Source organism: Aptenodytes forsteri, unplaced genomic scaffold (genome assembly GCF_000699145.1).
Source record: "Aptenodytes forsteri isolate BGI_AS27 unplaced genomic scaffold, ASM69914v1 Scaffold107, whole genome shotgun sequence".
NCBI classification, from domain to species: domain Eukaryota; kingdom Metazoa; phylum Chordata; class Aves; order Sphenisciformes; family Spheniscidae; genus Aptenodytes; species Aptenodytes forsteri.
Window position 1 is genome coordinate 896,776 of NW_008794118.1, and position 25,372 is coordinate 922,147.

General features: G+C 42.5%; 1 protein-coding gene and 1 long non-coding RNA gene across 2 annotated transcripts in view; one reads left to right on the forward strand and one right to left on the reverse strand.

Moving 5' to 3' along the window:
* Positions 1 to 25,372, forward strand: part of CAPN6 (calpain 6) — a 72,500-nt gene that overhangs the window by 8,170 nt on the left and 38,958 nt on the right. Inside the window, exons 2-3 of the mRNA XM_009276542.2 lie at positions 1,660 to 1,787; positions 3,196 to 3,370. Coding sequence (XP_009274817.1) covers positions 3,206 to 3,370 — 165 coding nt within the window. The 5' untranslated portion in view covers positions 1,660 to 1,787; positions 3,196 to 3,205. The remainder of the gene's footprint in view (positions 1 to 1,659; positions 1,788 to 3,195; positions 3,371 to 25,372) is intronic.
* Positions 19,443 to 25,372, reverse strand: part of LOC103896641 — a 16,493-nt gene continuing 10,563 nt past the window's right edge. Inside the window, exon 3 of the long non-coding RNA XR_657422.1 lies at positions 19,443 to 19,591. This is a non-coding gene — a long non-coding RNA (uncharacterized LOC103896641). The remainder of the gene's footprint in view (positions 19,592 to 25,372) is intronic.

Here is a 25,372-nt window from a genome sequence, read left to right on the forward strand (position 1 = left end):
ATTTCATGGGCTGTGCTTTATGACCACATTCTGTGCATTCCTACGAGACTGGCTGTTGTGTAATAGGGTGTTAATCCTGGAAGGACTCACGTTCCAGTCCAGCAGATAGAAGGGGAGAAAGGGTGGGGGAATGAGGTCATTAAAGACCTATCTCTATGAATTAGGCAGTGACAGCTGAAAACCTTATCACCCAGGGGCTATTTTAAAAACAAGCATATCTTGCAAATAGGCTCAGTTTAAAATGTTAGTTAACTCATGGGGAACTTTTAATAAGCAAGAATGCCCGTTATCATGAAATAATCTATATCCCACCCAAATTAGCCAAACCATTTAATTTTTTTTTTGTCCCTGAGCTATCTTTGTATAATTGACAAGTTGTTCTGCACTTGAATTTGAAGAACTGGTTTGTGGGGGGAAGCAAGTCTATTTGCCTTGCCTTGGGAGGCCATCTGCCGAGTGAGATGCCTTGTGACTTTTTTTTTTTGAGGAAGATAATTAGCAAGAAAATAGCCCTTAAGAAAAAGGAAATTGCTAAAAATGGCAGAGTATCAGTGAGCCATTTTGGTTTTGAACAGTTCATTTAAATGTGGGGGTTTTTTAATCGAAGCTGGATAACACAGTCACTAAGGAATTCCATGGCGCAGTTCCGGAAGGGGGAGCCTTGGCCTGGCTGAAGGCATAGGAATTTTTCTATCAATTCCAGCAGCATCAGGATTTGACTGAGAGTCGTTACAGTCCTGATATAAGCAAAATTTATTGCTGGATTTTTGCCCTGAGAAAGGATGGAGAATGAGCTGACATTTGAAGATTTGGCTGGTTGAAATATCATGAATAAACTGGTTCTTTGTCCTATTGCTTTGCCATGTAAGATTCTGCTGGTAGAAAGCAGGTGGTACTTACACTTATGGGTAGATTACTCTGAGAGTGGTTAGGAGGCTTTGGAATGGGTGCAAGAATGGCAACAAGGTAGAAGAGCACTTCTGAATACTCTCCTCATTCCCATGAGTGGAGGCATTAGAGTGGCATTTCTCATCCTTGAAGGACCATCTTATTTATTTTGGGGTGTGGGGGAGAGGAGTGAGGGGTGGGGGGGCGGAGAGAGAGAGGGAGAAAGGGAGGGAGGGAGTGAGGGGAAGGGTGTTAAAACCATCCCTAGACTATTTTGGCCACAGTAGCTTTCACTCACAAGAACAAAGACCACGATAAATTTGACATTTCCAAGTGTTCCTCATCACTCTTCTGTATTTCTCCCATCGTGCTCACTTGCATGCCTGGAAAGGCTTGTGCCTAGCTTGGTTTAGTTTTGTTAAAACCATCCCTAGACTATTTTGGCCACAGTAGCTTTCACTCACAAGAACAAAGACCACGATAAATTTGACATTTCCAAGTGTTCCTCATCACTCTTCTGTATTTCTCCCATCGTGCTCACTTGCATGCCTGGAAAGGCTTGTGCCTAGCTTGGTTTAGTTTTCTGCAAATTTGTGGAATCTCATCCAATTCGTGCTGCAAGTGGCTCAAGGAGCACAAGCTGAGATCACTGCAACAGGACACAGCAAGTAGGCTGCTAGGACAATGTGATGCCATGCTCCGTTGCATGCATGTTGTTTAATTCTTATGTTCTGACATCAGGACAACCTCCATTTGTCTTTATTGCTGTAGATAACTCAAGGAAGGGGAGATACATCTCTAACCCGTGGCGGGAAGGAAGAGGAGAGGAATTGACGCACAGGAGCGTTCCAAACAGAGTAAGTTCAGATACTCTCTCCACTCCCTCTCTGGAAATAGAGGTAGCATCCCGCACGTCCCCCAGACTTCAAACTATCCTGAATGATTTCTGTAGTTGATTTCTGATTTGTAGAATGTTTTTAAGCAATTTATTTGAGCTCTGTGGCTGTGACCGTAAACTTGCCAGGTTAGATAGTCGTGATTCTGGGAACTAAGGCCTGAAAGCAAGTTGTTTGGGCTTCTTGTTGTTGTTGTGAGTTTGTTTTTGTTTTTGTTTGTTTTGTTTTTTAATTCTCATCAATTATTTGCAAATATTTGCTGCTTCTGGGAATTCAGTTCCCTGAAATATAACATAAAGTTCAAAGACAATAATACCAGCCAAAGTATTGTCACTTAAAGTAAGATGGAGAACTGTGGAAATCTGCTTTTGGTTTTCTTTAGGCATAAGAGGTGTAGCAGATAATTAGAGCTTTAGTGGCCAGAAGAAGAATGTAGGACAGAAAAATGATCCAGCCCTTCACACATGGTACTGCAAATATTCTGCTTCTGGGAATTCAGTTCCCTGAAATATAACATAAAGTTCAAAGACACAGCCAAAGTATTGTCACTTAAAGTAAGATGGAGAACTGTGAACTGTTGCTTTTGGTTTTCTTTAGGCATAAGAGGTGGAGCAGATAATTAGAGCTTTAGTGGCCAGAAGAAGAATGTAGGACAGAAAAATGATCCAGCCCTTCACACATGGTACAGACTGAGAGCCAAGCCCCACTGCTACCTTTCCAATCAATTAGACAAAGCAAAATGCTGGTTTTGTGCCTGGTCTGGACTCTCTAATGTCTTTCCTGATAAGAGTTTTGTTCAGCCAAAAATACCATCCTAATATGTAAGATCTTCTTGGGCTCATCAATTATTTGCAAATATTTGCTGCTTCTGGGAATTCAGTTCCCTGAAATATAACATAAAGTTCAAAGACAATAATACCAGCCAAAGTATTGTCACTTAAAGTAAGATGGAGAACTGTGGAAATCTGCTTTTGGTTTTCTTTAGGCATAAGAGGTGGAGCAGATAATTAGAGCTTTAGTGGCCAGAAGAAGAATGTAGGACAGAAAAATGATCCAGCCCTTCACACATGGTACAGACTGAGAGCCAAGCCCCACTGCTACCTTTCCAATCAATTAGACAAAGCAAAATGCTGGTTTTGTGCCTGGTCTGGACTCTCTAATGTCTTTCCTGATAAGAGTTTTGTTCAGCCAAAAATACCATCCTAATATGTAAGATCTTCTTGGGTTTTATGGTTTTCTAGTCTACTACTTAACATAATCTAATTTATAATCTGGGGTTTTTTTTAACAGAGATCAGTAATTTTGTTTAGAACAAGTTATATGCTCTGTTGTTAAAGACCAATGAGTGGTATCATCTATGGACTTTAAAGAGCCTTCATAATTTGCACAAGCCAATATTCATCTTATCTAGACAGAAAGATATGTCTTCATCAGTGCAACTCTTCAGAGATCAGAAGTACCACGAGCTGAAAGGGCAGTGTATCCAGCAGAGACGGCTCTTCGAAGATCCCGAGTTTCCAGCCTCAGATGTGTCCCTTTTCTATCAATCAGCACCACCAAGGAAAGTTGAATGGAAGCGCCCAAAGGTAATTGATGCTCTCCTTGTGAGGAGGTGCTCTTTGTATTGTTCCACTCCTACTGTCTTCCCTGTGCTAAAACAGTTATGTGAGTATAATCTCCCTCCCTTTTTTCATTCATTTTCTGTCACTGTGTGATTCAGACAGCAGCTCCTCTATGTCACACTGCTGTCCGAAATGAAAGTCATGCCTTACTGTAAAAAGACAAAAGGAGGTGTTCTGTGCAGCATAATCATGCTTTTTACTGTTGATGGCTCTCTAATAACAAGCAGCAGTTTGAGATAACAAGCAGCCATAGTGATGTTTAAATCAGCCCACTATTTAATTAAGAATACCAGTAATTAATTAAGAATACCATCGATCAATACAGGAATATATTCTGCGAATAAATTCTTCATTTCCTGGATCAATCTGTGGATATGTACCTGTCTATGTTGCTGTGTTGACAGAAGCATTTCAGCAAGGTGTTGAGATTCTTAATTGAAGTTTCTTTTCAATACCTGTCACTTCTGAGGGCCTGGTGTGTATGCACAGTAATTGCAATATAAAATCTGAGCTTTAGCTATCCAATCTAGTGCCCCCCCAAGCGTGCGCGCTCTCTCTCTCTCAGATATAACCCTTGCAAAAAACTCTATAGAAAATTAGATTTTATTAACTGAATAGATAGCATCTTCCTGCTTGGAATACTGGAAACAACTCAAATAATAATGTAGGATTATTGTTCATTATTATAGCTCTCTGCATGTTTTCAGAGTAACTGGTGCCTTATTAAAATGTATGGGGAAAGGAAATCTCACAGTAGCAAGGGGAAGTTTCTCCAATGTCAGATAGCTGGCTAGTTCATTTATATCTATAAACAAATGATTTGTAATTTTTCTTGGAGGAGAGAGTAGGAAAGAGAAGAGCCACAGTCTGTGCAGCAAGGGATCTATCTGAGGCAGCAAACAGCAAGGCACCGTTGGTGGAGTGGTCTTGTTACACTAAAAAAATGCTTAGATATTTCTAACTGCCACCAATGGAATGAATTGAGAGCCCCCATTATCAGCACATACCCACTTTCTGGTTGAAGCAAATGGATTAATTTCTGTTCCACGGGGAACTAACTTGTGCTTCCAGAATCAGTTGGTTTGCTCTCTACATAGTGCCAAAAATAAGAGGAAACCATGGTGTATAGTTGGCTGCCAGGTTACCTTTTGTATTAACTATACTGGAACCACAAAGCCCAGCTACGTATGGGTCTTAAGAGCTTTGAATGACTTCTGCAATATAAGGCAGAATGCTCACAAGCTACTCCCAGGGAACACTCAACTACACAGATGTGTAGCTGATGCAGAGGAGAGAAGGTGAGCTCCCAAGAGGTGTCTAAGCAAACCTTTGTTCTGTTGTGAACTTGATACCCGCTTCCTTGGCTTTGTTTCAGAGAGGTTCTGGTGAAATCTTAGCAGCAAGTTTTACCCAGAGTGAATGGAGAGTTTTCCTTTATCGACTGATATCGTCTCTGGTCTCTGCATGGCTATGCTGAAGTTACTGTGGATTTTGCCTTTGACTTCTATAAAACCTCGATTACACACTAGTGATTTCATATTCAAAATGAACAGCTATTGTCTGTACACAACCAATAATGCTTATGTCTATTTGCCATTTTTACTAGCATCTTAACAGGAAAACAAATGTCATTCGCTTCTAATTGTGACTAATGTACTAGACGTTTAAATTGTTAATATTACTTATATGTGGGGTCCGTTAATTGGTTTGCTCTGAGGTTTTATGCTTCACATATCTTGTATTTATAAAGTAGTTCACAGCCATAAGCAAATAATTCAGAAGAACACAAAATCACTCCCAACTTTGACAGTGTGGCTTTCCATCAGAGAGTGTAATCTGTTCTCATACTCTGACAAGTGTAATGAAGAGGACAGCCTCTAGCCAGATGCACACAGTGTTTTTACCCTTAAGCGTGATGAATTTGTCCTTTACTTCACCCATGTCCACTTTTGGGATTAGGGTTAATCTTCTGGAAGCACACGCTTGGGTGTCTTTTCTTAGAAAACATGATGCCAATGACAATGTGATCTGATCATATGCAGCTGGTACTGTTCCCTGTCCTCTGTGACGGGGGATTACAGATGAGGCTGACCAAGGCTGCGCTGTATTTGCCAGGATGGCATTAGACTGTTTTGGGGGTTTTTTTGTCTTCTTTTTTTTTCTCCTGGTGGTGTTCACTTCTCACAGCAGTTTCAATACTGAAATTTTAGTGAGCAGAGCAAGGGTTGCTTTCCTGCTTCTCATTTTAGTTTTCCAAGTAAGAGATGAGACTGAAGAACAGGGAGACTGAACTTGGAAAAAAATGTAGGCATTCCAAAGTCTTTGGGTTTATTTTATTTCTGTAGCGCTTTCCTGTTTATTGGAGTCTTTTGTCCCCTCTTAGAAGGGGAAATACCGTGCAACCAGTCACAGCGAGGTCAGGGAAAGCTTTTGTGCTTCCTAAGAGATGTGAAGCAAGAGCTAGACTCTAGACAAGGATGCCATTTTAGGCCGTTCTTTTGTGTGTGTGTTCATTCAAGGTGGTGATCAGTGGTACGAAGTCTAGTTGAAGGCCAGTAACTAACATTGTACCCCAGGGGTCAATACTGAATCCAATCCTGTTCAACATCTTCATTAATGATCTGGATGATGACGTAGGGGCATTGGACTAGATGACCTCCAAAGGTCCCTTTCAACCTCAGTCATTCTGTGATTCAGTGTTCTATTCTAAAGCTGTGCCTTCCTTGCTCTGCTTCCTTGCTCCAAGATAGAGCAGCTCTTGGGGCCCATGTGGGGCTACTCCTACAGATTTGTGAAGAATACCTAGAGTATCCCAGTCTTGCCCTTCTTGGGTGGGAGAGGGAGTTGATGCCTAGGAGGTGGTGGAAGCTGCCTTTGTTCTCATGGTGAGCCTGTTAGAACATCTTGAGAGAGAGGGGCTTGTCTCTGTGCAGCAGAGCAGAGGTGAGGAGCTACTTCCCAATGTTTGTTTATGGGTTATCTCCTCTCTGCCATATGGAACTATATTGTACTCTAAGTTAACTGGCTGAATGCTTAATTGTCCTTTTGGAGTGATGGGCCGTCCAGAGTGTTTCCTTTTTTGGAGAGGGAAACGGCCTTGCAATATGAGCATAAGGCAAAGGCCAGAACTGTCATCTGCTGAGACAGATTCTGAGCAGGCCACTTAGTCGTCTTGCCTCACCAGCTCACCCAGAAACTACAGCTTTGTCTCCCCCAGCCACCCCCAGATGTTTGTACAGCATCTGGAATGTGAAGGAACTAAATGGTGATACCCTGTTTCCTGTCCTCCCACCATCTACACAGGCAGTAGATAGCCTGTCCAGATGCTGGTACTTGTATACTAGCAGGAGCAAGCAGCTTTTTGCTTTAGAAAGCTGGTGTAGCTGTCCGAGCAGCTGGGGAGTGCTGCCCAGCACGCACATAGCTGGGGGATGCCGCTGCAATTGTTGTTGCTGATGCTGGTGTCCAAACAAGTACATCTGGGATCTGTGAATCTAAAGCTTTTCTGAGGAGAGGTGAAAGCCAGTATTTTAGTTTCAGCTCGCAAATATGCTCATGCTTTGTTCAGTTACCCTAAATGGTTGGTGGTGGCCGTAAGAGCAAATGCTTAGGAAGAGTATCTGTATAGTCAAAAAGGTTTTATTCTGCTCCAACGGCAAAAGGAATATAAGTGAGAGAGAGAAAAGTGGAGGCGGGGTAAAGGGTTTCTTCCACTTTGTTTTTGTCCTTGGATCTGCACCTGCAGTGTTAAATATGTTCTGTTTGCTCATTCCAGTCAGACTCACAGTGATAGGTCATTAACAATCTGACATTAATTACTTGTTTTGTACTTTTAAAGTCTCTTTGGGAAAGAGAACAAGGACAGGGTAGTGTTACTTCTGTGGCACCCCAGTATTAAGAAACTGGCAAACACAAAAGGCGCTGTGTAATTACTGTGCAGTCTCCCTAGGATGGCGTGATTTTCCAAGGAGAAATGTTGTTATGGAAAGATCATCCAATAAATAAGAGCGCTGCACACTGCTTATGTGCAGTACTGGGTCTTGGTTTCTTTGGATGCGGTGTGGCATGGTACAGGCTAGCGGGTTCTTGATTGTACACAGGAGCTTAGGTGCGTGTTTGCTCATAATGCTGTATTTCAGTGCTGGGTAGTAAATGAACTCAAAAGGTCTGACCCCACCTGGGATATCTGATAGAGCTGGCTGAAACAGGGAATTGGCAAGTTGTAGCACTCTGAAATTCTGTATTTTATTCTAAGGAGGAAAAAGAAAAGTCTGAATGTGCCAGAAGATTTGCCTAAAAATGAGCTTGGACCTTATTTTGCTTTGCTTCTATATCACCTTCCTTTGTGACACTCTCCACACCAGTGATGGGTTATGAAAAGTAAAAACAGTATAAAAATGCCAAATTGTTTTTCACTTCTGCGAAAAAAAATCTGGAAATGTTGGACTTGATTTCATAGAAAAAAAAATCATCTTTGTCAGAGTGACATTTTCTGACAGAATTGTTGGCAGATGACACTGGTGTCAGACTGCTGGCTGTGATTTCCCTGGCAGTCAGTGTCTTGCCCCCTGCCCTTCTGGCCTGCTGTAGCCCCAGGGGAGGGGAGGGTCTCTCCCCGCCAACCCTTTGGTTGCTCAGCCCAAGGCAGTTTATGGGCACTTCGGGCAGGACTCGCTTAGCCCAAAGGTTGGATGCTCGTAATGGATGTCTGATGTAGGGCAGTCACCACCAGCTCCCATCGCAGGCAGTGGAGAGGAATCGATGTATTTAGGGTGTGATTCAACTGACATACCTGCGATGTTGGCTTCAGGCTGAGATGAATCATAACCCACAAGCGCGTGGTCTCTGCCAACCAGAAGTTCAGACGGTGAATTTGGGTGTTGATGCCAACAACATGAATCCTTTGCTGGTGTTTCAGGATGTTGGGCTCTGCTGATATCTCAGTTCCTCTGTCCACCTATAAAATAATAACTGAGCTGAGCGTGACCATTTCAAAGGTGCAGCATCTTCCAGAGCCCTTCAGCGTGCAGGAAGCCTCCTTGCTGTAACGTGTCTTTGTAAAGTACAGCTTATTCCCTCCTTTGTCCCCGACACCACACAGGGAGGTGCTCCCACTGCTTCTGTGCTGTTCCAGGCTGCCACTGAGGGAGAGTGGGGTCAGTATATCCCCACCTTCCTATTGCAGCACATGCACTTGACCCCCTTGCATCACATGAGAATCGAGGTATGTCCTTCCCTCTTCTGTTTGCTCCACACCATCGCAGAGGGACAGTGTCTCTGGCTCTTGTGGGGGAAGTCATGCAGGGGCTGATCAGAACTGTCCTCAGACAGAAGGACTCAGTCTGTGAGCAAGGATTTATAAACGGCTGATTTTTCAAGAAGCACTTTTAAAACCTAATGCAGAGCTGAGGGACTCTCTTTTTTTAGAACTAGCCCCCCACCATTTAGATCAAAAGCAACAATGTAAGACACAAAACACCTGAAATTTTCTGTGGGGAAAACCTGCTGGTTTGTTAGAAAAAGAGGAAGAAAGAATCCCCCCCGTTGGTGGACGTTTTTTCTGCCCATTGGTATTAGCGTCAAAGCCCATCCTGCTCTTTTCCTGTGATATCCCTGAAGTTTCCATCCCCTCTGCCAGGCTGAAGTGGGGCTGGGGGCAGCTGTCCCCTGCCAAGAGGTAGGAGAAGCCTCTCGTCCCCCTGCTACCTCTCCTGGCCCTGGATTGTCCTCGGCCACCTCACCTGGTTAACCCCTTACTGAGGGCAAACACTGCCTCTGTGTGGTGGTCCTGGTCAGCATCGGCTTTTAGCAGCAAGCAGCTCTAGTGAAAATACCCGGGAACGACAGTCGCTCTGCTGAAAGGATATTTTGTCTGTCTTATTTTTAACTAAACCTCGGGTTTGTCTCAATTTTTTCACTGAGCACTGACCTTGCAAAAAGTATTAAGTCCCAAGGACATCTTTGTCAGAGTTAAACAAATAGCAGTGATCCCCCAACCAGGGCAGGCATCCATGTGGGGAAAGAGTGGATAAGCTTGCTTCTTAGAGATAAGCGACATTCTTTAGTTATTCATAAAGGAGAATAATAGTCTGATCCTACAGAATGAGAGTTTTATCATGTGCTTTCCTGGTTTCCCTGCTTGACCCTCTGTTTTATAAGCCCTGTTTTTGCTTTCGTCTGCATCTTCTCTTTATGAAAGGGCTATGATTGTACCCTTATGTTCTGGAAAGACAGAGCTGGTTCTTTTTCAGTAAGACAGCACAGAAAGACAGTGTGTGACAGTACTGCTGAACTGCTTCCCAAGAAACCCCTCGTGTGTCCCAGGCCACAGGAGGGACTGCTGCTGTGTTTGATTAAATCCCCAGGAACTCACTGGTGCCAAAGGTCAGATATCTGACTGAAAGTGGAGAATTGCATACTCATGGCCCACCGCCTGCCCCGTGTTCCTAGAAACAGGGCATGCCATGGGACCGATTCTCCACTCTTCTCGCCAATTTTCCAACGCTTTCGGGGGTGGTTATCACCATGCAAGTGAAAAGGCTCAGCAAACAAGGCACTGGGTTCTGGAATGATACAGCGATGGGAATAGACAGAACAAGTGTCTCCCCAGTTCCCAAACTGGGGAGTGTGGGATGAGCAGGTTGGTGACTTATCCAGGGCAGTGTGAGGGACTGAGGTGTCGGAGAACTCAGGACCTCCGTCCTTCTGTGCCTGCACGTGTTTCTTGAAGGTGGCATCAGCTTTTGTTTGCTTCTAACTGGTGGAAAACGATCAGTTGTCTCAGGAGCTAAAACATCTTCGTATTTGCAAGTGCTGATTTGAACCTTGGAACCCTCCCCTGCCTCTATACCTGTCTTAGAAGATTTTGCCCTCCTTTGGAAGGCAGAGGAGGCTCAGGGCATGCCTGCCTGGGCACTTAGTCTGGGTTAGCTTTACATATTTTGCATTAATGTTCTTTATTCCACATATGTTCTCAGTGACAGGATTTGTGGTCACAGTAAGCAGTCCTCCAGAATATTTAACAGCATCCCAGTCCTCATAAATTTTATGGAATGAGTGTCATGAAAGACTTGGCTGTCAGGTGTAAGCACACATGCGTTAAATGCCCCTCAGAGATAATGCATGGCTTCATCACTTGATTCCTCTGTCTCTTCTGTAACTGCATTGCTGCAGTCTAACCTTGTTTTCCAGTTTGACTGTGAAGAAGACCAGAGACATCCGCTTATGTTTAGGACTACGTGTCCAGAGTCCAGTAATGCACGCAGGAGAGGCACTGGAGAGGGAGGTATCCTGGTACTGCGCCTGGATTTGAGCAGTTGCCCGATAGTGCACTGCAAGAACAGTTTCGGGTCATGGAGCGTAGTGACAGCTCATTGCACGCTGGGATATCTGCCAGGATGGAGCCTGGGGATAATCCAGAGCTGGAGGAGAGTGGAGGTTAAAGCGGAATACCATAAATTGACATGGCAAAGTGGTGTGACCTCTTAGCAGTACAGTGTGGTTACATTGCTGCCTTCTGTGTGACGAACTGATTTGACTGTAACAGCCCCCGTGAATAGTGACACTTCTCTGGTTTGCCAGATTCCCTCCCCACGCCCCCAGCTCCCTTCTGGAGCGTAGCTCTTGATTTAGTGATCACTTTTTCAGATCTGAACATGCTTTTTTCTCTTTTCAGCCTCTTCTTTCCAGTTAAAAATATGGGGCAATGCCAGTGCTCTTGCTTAATCAGAACAGAGGTCCCTCCCCACCCTCCCGCCTCGCCCCTCAAGCTTTGAAGGATCTAGTTATTGTTCTTCTGTGAAAATATGACTTATTCTGCAAAGGCTGCTGACATGTCCTGAAACAGCCGAAGTTTTGGGTTTTGTTTCCCTGTCTATGCCCAGAATTCTCCACATTTCTCTATTGTTGGTGGTTACTGACTCTTGTTGAAGTGCAGATGAACGCAAGTTGCAAAGCCCTGTGTGCTGTGACACTGGTGTTTGTACTTGAAATACTGGCACATGTGGAATGTGCCTGAATCTGAGAGGTGAGGAAATGTGTTTCAAAGTGTGGTGGCGAGCCTCTGCTGAGCTTTGAGGGAGCTCACGAATCCTTTTATGTGCCTCAAACATATGGAGGCATTGATGGGAATACAAAGGTGGTTTCAGGTTGTAGGTTGTGTGAGCCATGCACCAGTGTCTTGCAGCTTGCTTATTTGTTGTGCTTCTCTGGAACGTGTTTGTAGGAGAAAAGGACCGTGAAAGATTCAGCCTTGCACTAACATGAAATAAATCTTAACTGGCTTCTTTTTCCCTTTTCCCTTTGCATCTGTCACATCCTAGATCATAACACCGTGGATGTTGTCCTCCACAGACAGACCAAGTGAGTCTGAGGTGCCAACTGTAACCTTCAGTGGGTGACTTTCAGACACTGCACTCCATTACTGGTGCTGTATGGGGGTCCTAGAGGATTGTAGGACTTCCTAGATTACACTATTTATCATTTTAACAGGCACTTTTGTATGCAGTAATTAGCTGTGACTACACGAGTGCAGTAGCAGGGAGGCTATCTGCCATTGTTATGAATAGTTTTACTTGCCATTAAAAGCAGATTTAGTTTGTGATCTTGAGCTCCAGCTTGTTCTCAGCTATGGAAAAGATTAAGTCAGATGTTTCTTTGCTGAACATACATGTGTGCATGTGTAAAGGGAAGGGTTGGAGTGCATCTTAATTTTTATAGACAGGAGTAAGCCTTGCAGACTCAAAAGAGGTATAAAAGGTCATAGGCAAAGTAGGCTCTGACCTAAGTTTACACCCTTCATCTTAAAGAAATAAGAAAGAAATTAAGAGCTAAACCCTGGGAAGCAGTCTGCCCTGGAAGATAATTGCAGAGGTTGATGGGAAGGTTTCTGTACACATTAATCATGTTTTCTAGGTTAAAATTGTGGAGGCGGAGAGAAGACCGTGTAGTCCTCTAGATATGATGCAACCTTCTGTTAGTATGGACGGGGTGGGTGAGGGGACAACAACAGGTAGATGGGAAACCACCAGAAGAAAATTAATTTTTAAATGGTGGTAAATGATCTTTTCTTTCCTCATTAGCTATGTACACGATGAACTGTGAACCCTGTAACCTTCTGCAAATGAAGTCTAGCACTGCTGAACGTTTTATTTTATAAAGTGTTACAGCATCCTCGGTGCTTGATCATACTGAGCTTGGCTGCAGCCATCTGTCACTCTCATGCAGGTGTCAATCTGCAGAGGAGAAGTAGCTGCTTGCCAAGGGCTGGCTGCCGTAGCCCCCGCACTGGAAGTAAGGACAGGCTGCTCCTGGGAAGGAAGGCGTTAAATCCATCCCAGCTGTGGGAGCTCAGATGTTGGCACAGCTCCCAAAGATGCAGATGCGTGTGGCAACACAAAAGCATGCTCTTCACACCCGTTGCCCTAGCAACTGCACATTCAAATGGCAGGGATTGGCAGTCAGATCCCGCAGAAGATGATGCAGTTGCAATTAAGCGGAATTGTCTTCAGGTTGTTAGATCTAATTTTGAGCTAGGGGGGAAGGGGTGGGGTGATGCGTGAACATCAGTGATATTAACAATGAACTGCCACCCATTTGAGATGCTGGTGTAGGCAGGACTCCATCATGCTGTGTGTTTCTTTAACGGTAAAATTAGTGCTGACACTTGGCCTTCGAACCTTGTTTATTTTGTTGGAGAGACTAAAAAATCTGCCTCAAGAGCTTTATTTGTTTAGTGAGGGTAGATTTAGTGGAGTTAGCAATCTTCCGTACATCTCGGCTGTCGTTGTTCTTGCATCCTGGTGATCCACAGACTGGAACAGTAGGGTTTACAAAGGCCCCGTGGAATTGGGCTACTAGAAGGTCCTGTCCAAAAGTGGAGGGCAAGGTCTTTCAAATCCAGGTCAAAACAAGTCTTATCCTTACTGTATGGCTGTAATTCTGGATCAGCTGGATTCAGAATCTGCTTTCTTGTTGTCTTACTTGGTGAAATCAGTTGATTTGGATCATTTTCACCAGTAGTGGGAAATGTAATGTTGTAATGTTCAAGTGGGGTGGTTGCCCCATGGTTTTGCCCTGGAGTGCTGAGACAGAGGTGGTCAACCATGATTTGGTGCATGAGAGGTACATGTGAATCCACTGAAATTCAAAACATTATAAAGCACTTAGCAGCCGCCTGGCATGTCTTCAGTATATCGGGATGAATGTTTCCCATGCTTTTAAAGCCCAGCAACACTTAATCAAAGGCAAGAACACTTAACCAATCATTGCTTAAAATGGTTCATACAACTGGTTTTATTCACTATCAGTTACAAGGTCATGAACTCGTCTCTAGTTACACTTCAGGAATGGTTTTCAAGCCAACTGAATGTTCATGACAAGTCTAGGCAGTAAAGCCCTCTATTCATGGGACTTGAGTGATGTGAATGACCAGGTAAATGTGGGGTGCTAAAAACACAAGAGAAACAGCATCAGGAAATACTGTCTTGGATGTTTTTTTCTGCTCCTGGAAAAAGCATAAATACTAAACCATCTGCCTGTGTTTTGAAGGGGATATTGAAATCTAAACGTTATAGAAATACTAAGGATGGGGGTGGATCAAGCTTTTAGCATTTGGTTTAGATATTAATCATTTCATCTACTGATTTGTACCTGAAGAGAATTTCAGTTTATGGATATGAGAAGAATATTTGTATGCTAAAGTACGTCTGCTTTGTGCACACAAGACAGACTCTGTGAAATGCTGCGAAGGGTATGTTGATGTTCTTCTGTGTATGCTCTCTCCCTTACGTGAGCACATCACATTTAGATCGGTTGGCTTGGAGACTGAGTACATGCAGTTGTAATGGTGGTTTCTGTTCTGATACGGAATGAAAAGGGACCTGTTGACATTTTTCAAGGAAGAAAAAATGTGAGCACAAGCAGACAAGCAACTCTCTCCATTCCACTATAGCCCAGTGCTTTAAAATGTTGCATGGGATCTTATGGACCAGATCTTCCTTTTGTTGCTTTTCACCCGCAAATTGAGCATTCATGGGAGATGTCTTGGTGCCTGGAATATTGGTTATAATGGGGTGGGAATATCTGGAATTTATGGCCATGAGTAATATGGATGACAGAAACCTTACTGCTGGAAATAATAGGAAAAAAAATGCTCTGAATTGTGTACCTCTCTTGCTCCCACAACATTAAAGTTTTATCAAATTATGTTAACTAGCTCTAACTTTAAAGATGAGGCTTATGAGCCATTGGGATGAGTTGACGACTTTGAAAAATAGGCTCTCTGAGTGATCGGATGTTAGCAGCTTCAAATTTACTGCCATGGTTAGAGAGCACAGAGAAGATTAATGAGAAATAAACTGATCTTGATATAATTTTATTTTAATATTTAGGGTATTTTTAAAGAAGCTATTTAAATAAAATACCTCAAGGCTCGTATAATTATGTTGTAGAATTATATAGACTGTTTCTTGCATGAGTGAAGAAAAAAGTGAGTTATTACTTTATAATTCACTTTCCTGTCCTCTTATATTGTCGATAACAGTGATAACCTAAATACAGTGATAAACCTAAATACCAGTGCTAATAACTTAAATAGCTGTATTATGTACTGATCTACAGAGATCAAAAAAGTAACTGGAATCCATTGGAACTGGAGTTCTTGTTCTAGCAACCAGGAACATAAGTTCTCATACAGAGGATCATAATAGAAGATTGTAATTATTACTGCTACCCTAATATGATCCTGTAATCATTTTAAAATTAATAATAGTCCTGGCTGTTCTAAGTAATTTGTCTTTTTGAGGAGCAAACACTTTTTGAAAAAAAGGAGGGGGGAAATGGGTTTTTGGGGGGCGAATATTCAGTTGAAGCAATTTTTTTTTTTTTAAATGTTGCAACTTTCCCCCAAATACACTAATAAAAATGAAATGTTTCTTGAATTTTTTTCTTGGAGGCAAGGAAACATTTTCAAGCTATAAAGGGACTTCCCTTGCTGATCTTCTAAGGTACTTGGAACGGCATGTTCTGATGATGTCCAGCCAAGTAATTCCCTGAAAGCATCGTGGGCTTTGTTTTGTTTCTTTCTCCCATCATTATTTTCTCCTAAGGTTTTAAGGTGGTTTTTTTTTTTTTCACTGAACAAGTTCTGAAAAGAAAATTACTTCTCCCTGTGCAAGGGAACACACCTTCACGTATTCTTTCCCTCCCTGTCTGCTCTCTATCGCTGCTCCTCTGTCTTCCTCCTCGTATGACATTTCTTTGCTCATATTATTTGCAGAAATAAAAGAAGCAAACTGTCCAGGCAAATCATCCAAACTGCTGTTGTTTGTGGTGTTGTAGCTGATGATCTAGACATTCTGAGGAGAGTCATGCTGGGCTTTTCCAGCCTTTTTCTTCTAGTCTCTGTGCTTCAGGACCTATTTTTAGAACTCGATCAGCACAATTGCCTTGCACAATAAATAGATCTGACATGGTGAGGGTACCAGAGCGTGCGTGTGTGTGTGTGTGTTTATAGCTCTTCTTACAGTGATTTGCCTTGAGTTTGAGGGAAAGGGGTGCTTCCCTGAGGAGGAAGGAGGTAAAAGACCAAATGAGTGTCATCCTTTTCAGGTAGAAGAGTGCTCAGACTGGGTATTCATGACTTGCATCAAGCTGCTGTTGCTTCTGTATGTGGGATATGCTGTGTCCTGCTGCCTCAGAAATTGTACAGAAGTGAGTTAAGAGCAGGAGGAAAGACCAGAACCAGTGTGATACCCTTTAGCAGCACCCTGGCAGATGAAGGTAGTGAGCTACATGCAGCTGTTTCATACAGTCCGTTGCCCTTACTTGGCCAAGAAACGGCAAAGGTGGTGTTTTTTGGGGAGGTGTACTTGCGTGTTTCACAACTGGGAGGAGTTTTTTTCCCAGCTGGCTAGAAAAGGAAGAAACAAACAAACAGGAGCATTTTTGTTACATTAGCCATGTAAAACATGGTTGACAGCTCATAACATCTGAAAACAGCCTGGGGAAACAGGGAGACTCCAAAGGAGGCACCGAAGAGCATACAATTTAGTCTTCTGTGTTTAAGATTAACATTATTATTCATCTGTTCTTGTTAGCTAATCTCTTATGGAGTCAACTCCTGTAGAGCGAAGGGAAGGGCCTTTATTGCCAGAGTGGAAGAGACAGCTGCCACAAGATATCCCCCCTCAAGCACTTGAGGGCACATCATGTTGATCACAATAAAAGGGGAGTAGCCTGGATGGGAGACCATCCTGGGTCGAAGTGCCCAGGCCGTGGCCACTGTGCTAGTTCGTGTTCAACATGATGCTGATCCTTTCACAGTGGCTGTGACATGCTCTGCTGCAAGTCCTGCCTCATCTTCCAGCAGGCGCTCTAATGGGAGTTTTTTGTCAGGGGTTTGGGTTGGAAAATGTGTGTTGACTTTGTCTGCAGATTTGGCCTGTTTATTATTCTAAAGTAACCTCTGTCACCAAAATATCAAAGTAGTAGTTAACAGGCTTGTCTCTGGAAGTTTGCTGTGCATTGGACCTTGCAGGAATCCTGTTAACAGCAAATATTTTTTATTTGATTGCATTTTGCTAGAGGGAGAATTTTAAAGGTGAAGCAATGTAAACTTCATATACAAATATAAATTTCAGCAATATAAACCCCCAGCAACCTGAAATCTTGATTCACTTGCAATAGCATTTCCACCTGTGACAACACCAACCCAATTTCTAATATAACTATGAGGCCTATATGACGGGCTGCGGGTGCCAGAGTCACTATGCACTAAGAAGTTTTGCGTCTGGTCCCAATGACTGTTAAGCGAAGCAAGTGCTTCACACTCACAGGTCCCCACCCAGAGCAGGCAGGCGTAGATGTACATACATGGATGTACGTACATGGGCATCTGACAGGGACTTGGGAAGCAGAACGGTGCAGTGGGAAGAAGGATGAAGCAGTGCTTTGGACTTGCATTGTCACACCAGGGCAAATCTGTGGCATTCTGAAGGCAGACAGAGACACAGAATCTGTGCTATAAAATTTGAGTGGTGTTAGCTTTATAAGGGGAATTTAAAAAAATTTTTTCTCATTGAGGTGAGTCAGTATTTGCATGTGACGAGAGTAGTGATGGGAAAATAGTAATATTCCAGATGGACAGTACAGCCATCTGCTTTTCTAGAAGATGGATCCAAGAAGCATGGAGAAGTTATTGGACAGAGCAATCATCAAATGCAAAGGGCTGTCGCAGATATGCTGTTAAGCGCTTTCTTTCCCGATTGTTTTGTTCTTGCAGTGAGGAAGCGAGCAGAACTGTGTGTGGTGCCCTAAGGACTCCTCTCACATAGCCAAACAAACAAGTAGGGATCTCTTAACTCCCTTAATCCATTCTGGCAGTTATTGCTGGCAGTAGCCGGGATTCAAGTCTCAGAGGGGTATGTACAGCTGTGTTACCCTCGTCCATGTCCCATTTTCCTAGACCAGAATCTGCAGTTCAAATTAAGGCTGAGGTGTACGGGGGGAGTTCAGTGTGCTGTGGCTCAGCCATGCTCTAAATAAGAAGCCCCAAAAACTTTATGGTATTTCATTCAGATGGGCTCCGTTTCTGTGTTTGAGAAGGTTCATCAGAAATAGGAACAGGAACTCTGCTTTGTTCTAGTTTTTTGTGTTTCTCCTCACCTTTCTGCAGCAGACTGGTGATGCCCGGCTCTGGCAGCATGCTTAGCCCTGAAGAGACCTTGATTGTGCTTCTGCATGTTAAGAAATTTGAAAAATGAAAACATGGGAGAACTTTAGTGCTCCAGAACTTGGGAGGGGAGGTCCTCACTTTTTGAGATGGGTGTTTAATTTAAGAAGTGCTACTGGGACTGCAACAGATACTGTTTTATTCTCCTAAGGATGTTATTCTGGAAAGCGTCCTTTCCTAAACAATAGGAATTTATGTACTTAGTTTAATTCACTCTCACTCCCATCAGTGATATAAGATGGTGCACGTCAATATTAATAACATGGTTTTTGGCCCCTTTCAAAGCCTTGGGATTTTTGCTGTAGTCTGGGTTATCACCCTGCCTGTCCCCCAACGAGCTGAGTATGGGAGGCATCATGAAAACATTGGTTGGCATGTTTCCATCTTGGTTTCTGACTGGATAAACCATTCCTCCCAGAATATTTTGTCCTTAATGTTTTCATCTGGGGAAGTTGTGACATGTTTCTTCTGGAATTGCCAAAATGTTCCCAGAATAGAGCTGTTGCTCACCCTTATTTTATTAATTCCATAATTTTATTTTTATTTTGCCTGGAAAATCTTGTTAAGATGGAGCTTACCCAGAAAGGGATGAGCAAGGAACTATAATGCCTTCAGCCATCAGCAAATACCCCATGTCTAACCTCTCCATTACAGTCTGGTGACTGAGTGGACCCTGTATGATGTGAGCTTGATGGCTCAATACCGTTTCTGGTGCTGCTTCAGAAAATTCTTTGTTCTTAGTTGTGCCTTTCTGTGTTGGCTGTGTCGGCTGTGTCATGACAGGAAGCAAAAAACACAGTGGCACCTTGCCAGCATCCCTGCCCTCCCTCCTCCAGAAAGCTTGCTGAAGAGCTGGGAGTTCGGTGGATGTCCTAATATGCAGCTGCATCCTTCCTCCCCCTTGTCTCGCAGGTACCAGGGCAGTGTGAGGCGTGGGTTCCTCTTTTTTGTGGTGATATCCTTAGATACGCTCACCCTTCAGTGAGTGTTGCATTTATTTAAATATGATGGAGAGGCAGTGTTTTGAAAGTGGCATCTTTCTCAACAGTATTATTCACCCAAGTCTTCCAGGGATATAATTATGAGCAAACATTCGTAAATGACATGCATGCTTGCCAAGCAGACAGCTCTCCAGATGCCAGTGTTTTGTTATCTTCTCTCTTGGCAGTTTTTCCAGTTTATATTTCCCTCCTTCAGATTGGATGGAGGCTTTCTTATGTTGTTGTGATTGTTTCCTCTAAAGAAAAAATACTTAACGACCTCAATGTCACTTCTAGAACATGAACAGGACAATTCCAAGGTTCTGAATGTTTCTTTAATGTTTAAAATATCAGGTTTTATTTAGTTGGTTCCATCGTCATTAGATGAAAATTGGTTTCTCAGAGAGTCAGCTTCTATTTGTCCTGAGGCAATGTGATGATGGTAAGAATGACATGGTAAAATTTATTTTGAGCCTGTAAAACAAAAAGCCCAAGGATCACATCCTCAGCTAGCGTAAGTCTTCTTACAGTAATTGTTAGTTCACTGATTTAGAATTCCTAAAGAATTAAATGTCTGGCTTCTCTGAAGGAAAAATTATAGCCCAAACATGCCAGTTGCAAAGGAAATTAAGGTACTGTTCTGTCAACACTCTTCCCCAAGAGTAGAAAGCATTCACATCCAAAAAATGCTTTGTATGTTAAGAGCTTTATGCTTTACTCATTTTATTTCCATATTTAAAAGGGTATTTGGGATGAGTAAAGTCCTGGAATTAGAGGTTTTGTAAGCCATTATATCTTAGATTTGCAAAATAATTTGTTTGAATTTCATGCTGCTTCCCTGTGATTTAAATGTATGTTTCCTTCAAGATTAATTCTATTTAAAAATTAAATAAAGTAGTATGTTTTCCTGGCTAAAAAGAAGCTTTTAAAAATCCTTCACAGCTGAAAGAACCTTTTAGAACTGCTGTCTTGCCTGTGTGTGGCATTGTTTCTAACTTAATCATAAAAGCTAAAACATTTTGAATTTGCATCTTTTCAAGTTTGCAGGAAATAAAATGTTCTTTGTCAGGAAAATAGACTGTCTTTGTTAAGAGCAAATGTTATCTTCTGGTTTTTATGCATGAAGTAGAACTTTTGTCTGCATATTTGAGTTTCAGGCTCAATTAACTGAAACATGTCGTAGTGTAGGAGTCAGGATCTGAACTTTGGCCAGTGTTGCAGGTGTCAGAAGCCATCGTGACCTACTCATGTGCATCAGGAAATAGAACGTCTGTCCTTGGAGATATTCAAAAGCCATCTGGGCATTGTCCTGGGCAGCCTGCTCTAGGTGATCCTGCCTGAGCAGGTGGGTTGGACACGGTGACTTCCAGAGGTCCCTTCCAACCTCAACCACTCTGTGATCAGGGACAGAAGAGTTGGGCCATGGGGGATTTCAGTGCAGAGACTAATGAGCGTGCAGTTAGTGTGGGGTCTGGGACTCCCTTGTTGGGTTGGATAATGACGGTTCATACGATCCTCTTACTTTCATCTCAGTTTTCTCATGTTGAGGCCAATTGGTCTCATGTGCGTGCAGTCATCCACGTGCATATATTTATATAATACATGTATATACATACATCTATACATGCTCTTTGAGTTGGAAAAATTTCTTTACTGAAAGAGTGGTTAAACATTGGAACAGGCTGGCCCGGGAAGGGGTGGAGGCACCATCCCTGGAAGTATTTAAAAGATGTGTAGATGCGGCGCTTAGGGACATGGTTTAGTGAGCATGGTGGTGTTGGGTCGACGGTTGGACTCAATGATCTTAGAGGTCTTTTCCAACCTTAATGATTCTATGAAAGGCAGGCCCTACTTCTTATCTTCACGCCTCAAATGCAGAATACCTTTAGCCTCTTTAGAGGCTCACAAAATCCTCAAAAATTCACTCCCTAACTCCCATATCTATCTGTTTCACCAGAAATAATGAAACATACAGCTTTATGCTGATGCTTATTTAATTGACTGCAACATTTTGGGTGGAAAACTGGCCCTGGAAAAAAGCAGAACTGGCCTCATTAACTAAAAAGGCCTTCAGGACTGGGCCTGTCTGATAAAGAGTGTCTATGCTGTATAAAGCACACTGAGGTTTGATTTTTGCCTGGAGACAGCATTTTCTAGTCTGATACAGTGAATAAATAATCAAAATAGGGTTTTTTGCGAAGACTGTACCAAACCTTCAGTCCTGTGATGGTGAGCAAAAAATTAAATCTCATTTAGCAATGATCCAGCTGTGGGCTGAGCTTTGGTCTGCAAGTTTAGTGTTTTATTGCTGCTTCAGCTTTCCGATAGGTACAAGCACTTGTGGAACTGATGAAGAACATGAATGCAGGGCTTTGCTCTCCCTTGGTTGCTAGGATAACCCTACAGATAATTGGGTCCAAATTGGGTCCATTTGCAAAGACTTTGTGCAGAACTCATCTTGCTGTAGTTTTTGTGCATGATCACTGTCGTCCCTTTTCTCCTCCCTTCAGATAAGGGGCATTTAAGACTCGGACATCTAATTTTCCTCCCTAAATGGAGATGTGAATACAATACCATTCTCTGGCCTCTCCTCCCTTCTCTCTCGTACACTGACTCTGCTCTCCACAAATGAAAGTTCTCAGAAGTGATAGTTGTCTAAAAGCTGCTTTCACATTTGGGCACATGACCTAATTGGTGAAATAACTAATGTCTGGACTATAAGAGGAATAATTCAAATTTAATCCAAGCACTTCAAATGTAATCCAACCATGGCATTTCTCATCCCTGGTCTTAACGGGCCTTCTCCGTTCCCGAAAGCATGATGAATCTCTCATGAACAAAACCGAAGCAGGATCTGTCTACGGATAGGGGTGGATTGAGGCGCCTTGCACCTCTGCTTGTATAAAGCAACATTACCCCCCTGGCTTAGCTAAAGTGATGATGATTTACAGCTGAGAATCTGGCCTGCATCTCTGCATTTGAACAGAGTGAAAACTATAGACACTAAGGGGGATGGGGTGCTTGGAAGAGACAGGGGCACCATGCTAAGTTACTTCTGCAGACATTCCAAAATCTGCAAAAAATTAAAAATAAAAATCCCCTCTAGTGAATATAATGGCTGCACTGTAAATACTTAAATTGTAAGACAAGAAAAAAGCAACATTGGCAAACCTCAGCATTATTAGAAACAGGCCCTTCTCCTTGCCTTTTGAGAGTTAAGATATATTTCCTTAGGTTTTCCACTAACTTTACTTTGACTGTTAGACCCTGATTGAATAAAATAATTAATGTGATTGATAGTGTGAGGTGGGGTTAAAAGGTGACTCATGATTTTCTCTTGGAAGTGGTCTGTGTGTTGAGCACTAGCAGAAAGTTTACTGGAGACACAAATGAGCCAGAATGATTTCAGTGTCCCTGATGGGGTTTAGAGTTCCAGCTGACTGAGACAGTTTTCCTGGTACATCATAAAGAAATTAAACCTGGCAGGAGAAGAGCAGTGCTGGAACTGGAGTGGTTCTCCAGCACTTAGAGGTGGAGCACTGTGCTCTAAGACTAGCTGGAATTTGATGTCTAGTCAAGTTCATGTTTGAATTATCAACACCTCTCAAACTTCTCTTCCCGGGAAACAAGCAGACTTTTTCTCACAATAGTAGGCCTTGGGAGGTTTCTGTCTTCTCAGATGATGGGAGACTTTAAGTTCTCACAGCAATTCCTGAATGTTCATAGAGAATCTTCATCTTTAAAGGAGATTTTATGGTGCTTTGAACACATTGTAATAGGAACGGGAGGTCTGGATCCCTTCTGTTTTACCCAGAATGTAACTTCAAATCCATAACTGCAAATCAAACAGCTTGTGCTCTCTGGAAAAGTGCTGTGAGGCTGGCCGCTGTGAATATTCCTATGGCTGGTAGTAGTCATTGCAAAAGATAAATGGGAGCTCACTGGGATTGCCAGGATTTCTAAACCGGTAAATCAGGAGGGTAATTTCTCAGTGATGGCACTGACTCATCTGTTGCCCATCACTTTGTTCAATTCCTGTTAATTTGGTGATTTTCTAAATAGACAATTCTACAGAGCCTGTTTTTTTCTTGTATGATCCTCTTCTTGAAGATAAGGAATCCCATGTGATCCTTAATGAACTACCATCCATTCTTATACACACCCTGATCTTTGTACTAGCTTTATTTGAACCGATGAAGATGCAGGTCTGTTAGCAGTGAATTTTGTGATAAAATGATTCTGGGTCTTCTGTTTGTCATATTGGCTTTCTCTGTTTTCTGACAGTTGAATAACATCTTTGTCTTAGGCTGGCATCAGGCAGATGTAATGTTAGTGTTTAACAAAGAAATTTGTATTAAATGAAGTAGTGAATTCAAATCAGTATATCTATACCACATTGGAAAAACCAAAAATTAAGCTCGATAAATGCAGTGAAAGTGCTATGTAAAGAAACAGCATGATATAAATAAGAAAAAAAGTTTCTCATTATGTCTTTCCAAGCAAGAGGTCTCTTAAGCGTCTAAACAATTTAAACACAGAGGTGAAACTGACTGTGCTTCAGCTGGGATAAAATCATGACCAAGTAGACATTCTGACTATACCCTGGCAGGCTGACTCCTCCCAAAGAGCCAAAGGCTTTTGTCAATGTATCTGTCTGACTGAATCTGCTCTAGTCTCTGTTTTGGGTTGAAACAGAAGAAAATCCTCGATCATGATAGGGAAAACCTTGACAGTGATCGTGAGGTTGGAAGTCACTTGCATTTGACATCAGAGTAAGTAGAGGTACCTCCCAGATTGAACAAGGCAGGAGGAAAGGGTATCTCCAGCCTTGACGTTAAGTAGCCAAGTAATTTTGGTCATGTTTAGGGGATGCTCTGTGATCTGCAAGACTGACTAGTGTTGATGGAGAACACTGCGCAGTTAGCAACTTGCCATCAGGCTCTTTGTTCCTTTTGGCCTTTTTTCCCCCCAGAAGAAGCACAATTATAGTTATGTCGTCTCCAGGTCTGTGTCTGTCTGTTCCCCTCTTCCCCCAACAATGCTTTACTATTGACCAGTTTCAACCCCGTTTGGTAAGTGGGTAGGTGTCTTGGTAAAACTACACGTGCCATGAAAACAGGCAGTTGAGTGGGAGCAGGATACCCTGGGAAAAGGCTTATCCTTTATTAGAGATCAGAGTGCCCACAAGAGAGGGAGATACCAGAAAGCAAGCATCCTAAACAGATCTGTGAGATATGGAAGTAGTTTTCTTATTGATTCCTTCTGAAACGTGTTGAGTTGATAACAGAATATGGGGAAGAAAAGCAAATGTGAGAACATAATGAAAGAGGCAGAACTAGAAAGGAGGGTGCCTGGTTAAAGTGTGAATTAAAGTGAATTCATGGATATAGTGGCAATACTGGCCCTCATTTGGCATCATCAGCTGCAGAGATGGTGTATTAGTCACACAATTACCCTTAAAAAGTTTACCCTTTAGCACCTAATATGGTTCCTTAAATTTCAAAAACTTCCTGAAGTTTTGATGTACTTAGAAGGGGATTACCCAAAAATGTTTTAGTCATTTCAGTCCTCTAACAGCGACCTATCCTAGGCAAAAGAAGAGCTAACCTACATGGAGGGAAAAGCATATGCTTGGTTGCCTGGCAGGTATGACAACTGTGACTTTGCTTAAGTATCTTACTTTGGAAATCACTGTTGTGAGTTTTTCAGTTTCATCACTCAAAACTGAAGAAACTTATCTTATGTGCCGATAACTTTATTGCTAAATGAACATCTTTCCAAGATAAGGTTTTAAAAGGTGTTTTAGAAATAGAAGCTGCTGTTTATTTTCAACATGTGTAAATAAAATTCTTTCTGGTAGTTTCTGTGAATTTATGAGAGATGATCCACTGATTTGGCTGAGTCATAAAAGTGCTTTTAGTGTTCAGAAGTAAAACAAATGCTGCTGTGTCATTTTTGATGCAACATTTTTTATAGCTCAGAATTGAACTCTTAGGCAAGCAGTGAGATTCCTTAAAATGGGAAGGTGGTTGGTTGTCCAGACTGTCAAACAGGTATCACGTATTTTGGGTTCTCTCTCTCCCCTGGTCTATTTGTTTTGTTCCTTAGCAACATTTCTGTATTCATAGAATCATAGAATGGTTTGGGTTGGAAGGGACCTTCCACTAGACCAGGTTGCTCAAAGCCCCATCCAACCTGGCCCTGAACACTTCCATCCACAACTTCTCTGGGCAACCTGTTGCAGTGTCTCGCCAC